Source organism: Cydia pomonella, chromosome 1 (assembly GCF_033807575.1).
Source record: "Cydia pomonella isolate Wapato2018A chromosome 1, ilCydPomo1, whole genome shotgun sequence".
NCBI lineage: Eukaryota > Metazoa > Arthropoda > Insecta > Lepidoptera > Tortricidae > Cydia > Cydia pomonella.
The window spans coordinates 36,333,235-36,339,234 of record NC_084703.1 but is presented as its reverse complement, the minus strand read 5'-3'; the positions used below and the strand labels follow the sequence as shown (position 1 = coordinate 36,339,234).

Here is a 6,000-nt window from a genome sequence, read left to right as displayed (position 1 = left end):
GTACTCTTCATGTATTGTGCAATAAAGTTTAAATAAATAAAATAAAATAGTAAGGTATACTCCTTTTATTTGGATAAGCCGTTAACTATTGTCCCGAGCCCCTCCACAAGAGAGAAAACAGTACAGTTCTGACGAACACACAAGTATTCCATATGTGTCAATGCTAAATTGCAGCTTTTTAGTAATAACTAGCACCGAGCCAAGCCGCGGACGGACAGACAGACGGGCATGGTGAAACTATAAGGGTTCCTAGTTGACTACGGAACCCTAAAAAGTATTTTGATCAGTGATTACAAAACTTATTAGGTTTAAAACGTATAGGGGTTTTGATAATAAAAGTCAATGTAGAGTGGTTACAAACCATTTTGCTAGTGAATTATTTATTGATCCAAGTTACAGAGCGTGTCGTTGTCGGTTATCATCGTTCTACCTATGTTCTAAGAGGAGCAGTCTCATGAATAAAGGGCGGCCTAGCGACATGCAGTTCATTTCACATTTTTTTGTATTTTTTTGAATGTCGTCGGCCGATATGAAACAAATGTATGGTACCTATAAGAAAAGTGTGCAACGTTCAACAAGAAACACAAAGCGTGAACTCAAATTATGCAGGAGTCGATTGTACAAAAAATACAATTTGATTCAGAACTGTCCTGAATATTTTGCAACCAGCACACGCTCTATGCTCAAGTTTATAACTTTGTACAAATGTAAATATTTTCGTATAAAAATAAACAATAACATCGCTTAGGCATATCGTGTGTCCAACGGGGCGCGTGCGGTGTGGCGTCGATGTCAGCGGGCGGAGGGCGCTCGCGCTCAAGCAGAGGGCTTCTCCTCCGAGACGGCGGTGGCGCCCGACGCGACGGAGCCGTTGTCCTCTGGCGAGGCCTGGCAAGCCAGCGACGGGAACTTCTTGTACAGCTCGGCACGGTACTTCGGGTGGCTGTAACCCAACACTTATAATTACTGTAGGATCAACGACTACCTTTATTAAAGGCTAACGTTAACCCAACCGGCTTACTAACATTCTCCATACATAATTATGTACTTGTATAGAATACCAATAATATTAGTAATAATTATATCAGTAACTAAAGCAAGAGTAGCTATTCAGATTAGGATTAAAAACAGATCAACTGAATCGAGGTTTTCTTTAATTTTTATTCGCAGAATAGAAGACTGACCTGATACCGTAAACAATAGGATTGTAGACAGCATTAGCCTTGGCGAAGAGAGAACCCCAGATAGTGGCCAACGGGCTAATGTTAGCGTTCTCGAACACTCCGGCGTAGTTGATCACCAAGTAAGGGGTCCACGCCATGAACCACAGGGAGATGGTCATCAGAGCGACCTGAATAATTAATATTGTTTAGTGGAGTTTACCTACATTCCTATGTAGCTCAGGTATACCTGGGCAAAATAACTAGCTTTTTGGCTTAGGGAGCTACCACACCTATCGACGTGGACTCGTAACATTAAACTATGTACTGTACTAATGTTTCACACTATGGGTGACTGGTAGAGAATGTCCAGAGGCATTAAATCCGCCTGTTGTGCTTATTTTACCTATGTGCATTAAAGATTAAATAAATAAACGAACACTATCTAAAACAATTTGTAGATCGGAAGAATTCCAACGGCACAATTAAGTACGCAATCGGTTCTAGCCGATAAAAATCTAGTGTGGTGACGTCCTTTATTTCTAAAGCCTTAATTTATTTTTCTTAAAATATGTGATTTTATTTAACTAGTTTTAGCGGAGACTACACAGTTTAATAACTATAAATAAACTTAAAAAGAACACGTAAGTAATACAAATTATAAATAAAGGCCTAAATAGAGGTCTTCCGCCGCGAACGTGGCATGACCAACATCACTGCTTGAGCCCGGAAGGTGGGACGGCGCGAGGGTGTTTATGCAAGTCGCATCCCAGACTAGAGGCCAGTTCTTATCTCTTGCCAGACGAACGGGCTCGAGTATGGCCGCCATCAATTACAATTCGATTTTTTAGTTCGAGGCCATTTATAATCCGCCCCATTGTAGGTACAAAGTGAAAAGGGTAATAGGCACTTCTGCGTAAGTTCATTTACCTTTGCCAGTTTGCACTCGGCACTCGTGTTGGCGTTTTCAGATGACCTGAGCGAAGCGACGTTCATCTTCTTGGCCTGCTCCCTCATAGCTTTTTCGTGAGCAGCTACGGCCTGGAACACATGCTTTTGTTTATTGTTTTTGTTTTTTCATCGTCATTCCACGCGGACTAAGTCGCGGGTAGAAGCTAGTACTCTAGTTAATGCGTATTATCGAAATATATTTAAATTAATGCAATAGGCAGTTATAGTTCGATAATCACCTGGACGATGAAGAAATAAGAGTAGATGATTAGCAGCAGAGGCATGAAGTACACGAAGACCGAGTAGATGAGGATGTAGCTGCGGCTCACCCAGTCCTTGTTCAAGTAGTCTGTTCCGCAAGCGGTCATGTTGCCCTCAGGCACGTACCTGAATATTTGAGATTTACCTTTTTAATATACATATACAGCCCGCGTAGCCAACGTGCCATTCGTTAACGCTCCGTAGCGAACGAAACGTGACTGACACTGTCCCCCTAGTTTGGAAGAGTGATAGAGAGAGATGACTACGCTACGCTACCAGTACGGAGCGTTAACGATTGGCAAGTCGGCTATTCGGGCAGGTATGGATATGAGCAATGGTCAGACGTATTCGACGTTGTTCTAAGGTTGTTTAATTTACCTGTTCCAGCCGAAGAAAGGCGCAAGTGTCCACGCAAGAGAGAAAGCCCAGATGCCGAGGATTCGCAGCAGAGCTCCGTTGTTTGTCATTGGCTTTGCGGCGATGCCCTTTACGATTACATTGTATCGGTCAAAAGCAATCATGGTCATGGTCCAAATAGAAGCGCAGCCGAATAGAGATCCCGCACAAGCGTACAGTTCACATGCCAGAGGTCCTGTTGAAATAATTAACGAATACTTCGTTTACAGTATTTAGGTATAGTATAAAAATCGTTATGCTTGCAGGTTTGATGATATATGATCCGAAATAACGTTTTAAGTGAGACTTACCCCAAACCCACGTTTCATTATAGCAATTGACTACCATAGCCGGAGACATGCAGCACATCATCAGGAAGTCCGAGAATGCCAAGTTCACTACGAGTAAATTCGATGGGGTTTTGAGAGACTGTAAATATATATAAAAAATTGTAGATTAAATAGTATACAAATATATTTTAGAAAACATTCAGACTAAGAATGAATGAATTACCTTAGTGCACGTGAAGATGTAAATGACCATTCCGTTGCCCGTGATTGAAACAAAGCCGAGTACACCAATAGTGAAGCCCAATAGACCGTGCCATAGCGGATTCATAGGAGGGAATTGGTACCTGTAAATAAGTCACTTGAGATTTCTCGATATCTATCGAATCGATATCTTCTCGAATAGAGACATTTACCTACATAAGTAATCAGGATAAATCGTGCAAGTGGTGGATTGAGCCCCTTAAGGCCCTTGTTGAATGCTGATTAGATGGGTTGCGCTAGGTACAATTGTGCGCCACATGAACCACAACATACAAGTTCACGGTATTGAACAGAATATTGGGAGAACGGCATAAGATAAGGCGCACTGACGCCAATTCAAGTTACTGACCCAGTGAAGTAAAGAAAACACCACAAGGCTCAAGCTCTGCGCAAGCAATACATGGTGAAATCTTAACATATTTTCTTGCATTTTTTGGAGTAAAATTTTAAAATGTTGATGGACTGAAATTGATTGCGTCTTGCTATGTGTGGAGTCTGTCTGAGTTGGTAAATGTTAAGTTACCAGTGTGGGTCGACCATGTGCAGCATTTCAGGCAGCACCTTGTCGACGACCGTCTGGTTGGCGGCGCCGTAGGCGGCCACCTGCCCGCCCCACGCCTGGAGCGCGGCGATTCCAGGGCCTGGGTCCATCGTTCGATGGTACTGGTAAACCTTTGGACAAACAACATGCAGGTATATAACTCATAAAAACATTTGAATAATGACACTTTAAAGCCGCAAAACAGGTTACCTACAACGGTCATTAATTTTGCTCTACCACCGTTTGATTAACGCTTACATTCTAGACGTGTGAAATTTCAGATTTTCTATTGCTGACGGTTGGGACAACAATATAATTAAATTGCTACCCCGTCAATAAATGCCAGCGGTTAATACCGCTGTGCGAGGGGACAACAATATAATTATGCGCGTGACAAAGAGATAGGAACAGGCGGGTCAATGTACGAAATTCTTCGTGCTTGGCGTCCATACTTTTAGCTGGGGAGCCGGCGATCCTAAATGTGTAGGCCTATTGGAATCGAAAGAAAAAAAGGCTATATATAGTGTTTTTTTCTTTCCAGCGAGCAGGAAAGCGTCTACCTACAGATTTTTTTAATTTTGGGGGGTTGTTGAAGAGTAAAAAAAATGGTTGTAGGAGAAATTACAGATGTAAGATGAAATCAGAGACCGTCATTAAAGATCTGTGGGAGAAATAAATAACATTCTGACAGATATTTAAATATCGGTCGACTGTCCTTTAAGAGCTTAATACACCTTCCTGGATTTATAGTAACAACGAGAGGAACGCCGCAATACGTCGCAATATATAATCCCAAATATCATACAACGTTCATTTGCTTACATATGCATTTTTTTAATGGCACAGGTAACACGGAGTCAGCTGAGGGCCTACCCATGAACACCATAGTTCGCAAATTGCGGGTACCTCTTAAATTAAATTCATATTGGTATAGACGCAAAATAAATATGTACTTATGTATAACATCAAACAATAATCAATTTTAATTCTCCCTTTATGTTCGTTATACAAATAGCCCCATTTAATCAAAGTTTTTTTATGATCATAGCAATATAAATAAATATTCTTTCCATTTAATTAAATTTATTAGAAAGGCCAAAGCTTTTTTTAAGTTTGTCAAAAACACAAAATAAATATAAGCACAATATAGGTACTTAGCAGGTATACTTACTTAAAAAGAGGAAATTCCTACGAGATGGTTATCCCAAAAATACTGAAGAAAATCGCTGCACGAACTACTCCAGTCTTAAGTATAGAATAACCAAACCCGTGCGTGAGGGTGGTCGAGGCTGCAGGTTGGAGGTGACTCGCTTGCTGCTCGCGCCTCCAGCTCTTTATAAGTGCCCTGTGGAAATGCGTCATGGAAGAAAATCGATTTCCATAATTCAATATAGTATTTTAATACGACACAATGTTTCAACAGGGTTGACGCTTCGTCATCTTCTGCGAAAAAGTAACACTTCTGTCTGCTTATTTCCGTGCAGTATCAGGGTAACCGTTTTCGAGTTGGTAAAATCTATTCAGACCTTAGAAAAAAGGCTTATTGTAATTTACAATCTGATACTTAATGCTAAATCGAATCGGTCTTCGATCGAATCTGTCTTGCTTTATTATATTACATATATACCTACAAGTATATACATAGGTAAGGTATCTTAACATAACTCAAACCTGAAAAAGAATTGTATTCGAGCTATCCACAAAACCTAACCGAATAACCTATTTCGGTCATACCCGGATTTTAAAACAACAACGGTTTTAAAATCTGGGTCAACACTTCTACGGACAATATTTATAAATACAGCTTGTGTAGTTGTAATAATGATTTATTCACAAAGGTTATTTAATAGAGAAGGAGTAGGTAGGTATCTACCTACCAGACCAAGAGTTATACCAAGCTAAGTTGGCAGCGATTTTGGTAGCCCAGACTGTGCATACGAGTATGCAAGTGGTATTTTAGACATCAAACTTTTTATAAAATTATGAAGTTCAAATATGACTGTGCTAAAATCGCTACCAATTTAGCTTTGTCTAAGTCTACTACCGTATGCGGTCGTAGGAGATATACTAGACTCTATTTGTTGTGTATAACTAAAGAGTAAAGTAAGTATATAGGTAGTATAACGCTATCCGTTACCCT

At 40.4% G+C, this 6,000-nt stretch overlaps 1 protein-coding gene across 1 annotated transcript; it reads right to left on the bottom strand.

Moving 5' to 3' along the window:
• Positions 1 to 345: 345 nt before the first annotated feature.
• On the bottom strand, positions 346 to 5,190 carry LOC133521611 (opsin-1). The gene is made up of 9 exons (XM_061856682.1): positions 5,032 to 5,190; positions 3,843 to 3,991; positions 3,282 to 3,402; positions 3,080 to 3,197; positions 2,751 to 2,964; positions 2,351 to 2,498; positions 2,091 to 2,201; positions 1,185 to 1,351; positions 346 to 943 (listed from the first exon to the last, which is right to left on the bottom strand). The coding sequence occupies exons 2-9, from the start codon at positions 3,968 to 3,970 to the stop codon at positions 817 to 819; spliced, it is 1,134 nt and encodes a 377-aa protein (XP_061712666.1). The 5' UTR covers positions 3,971 to 3,991; positions 5,032 to 5,190; the 3' UTR covers positions 346 to 816.
• Between the last annotated feature and the right edge of the window lie 810 nt (positions 5,191 to 6,000).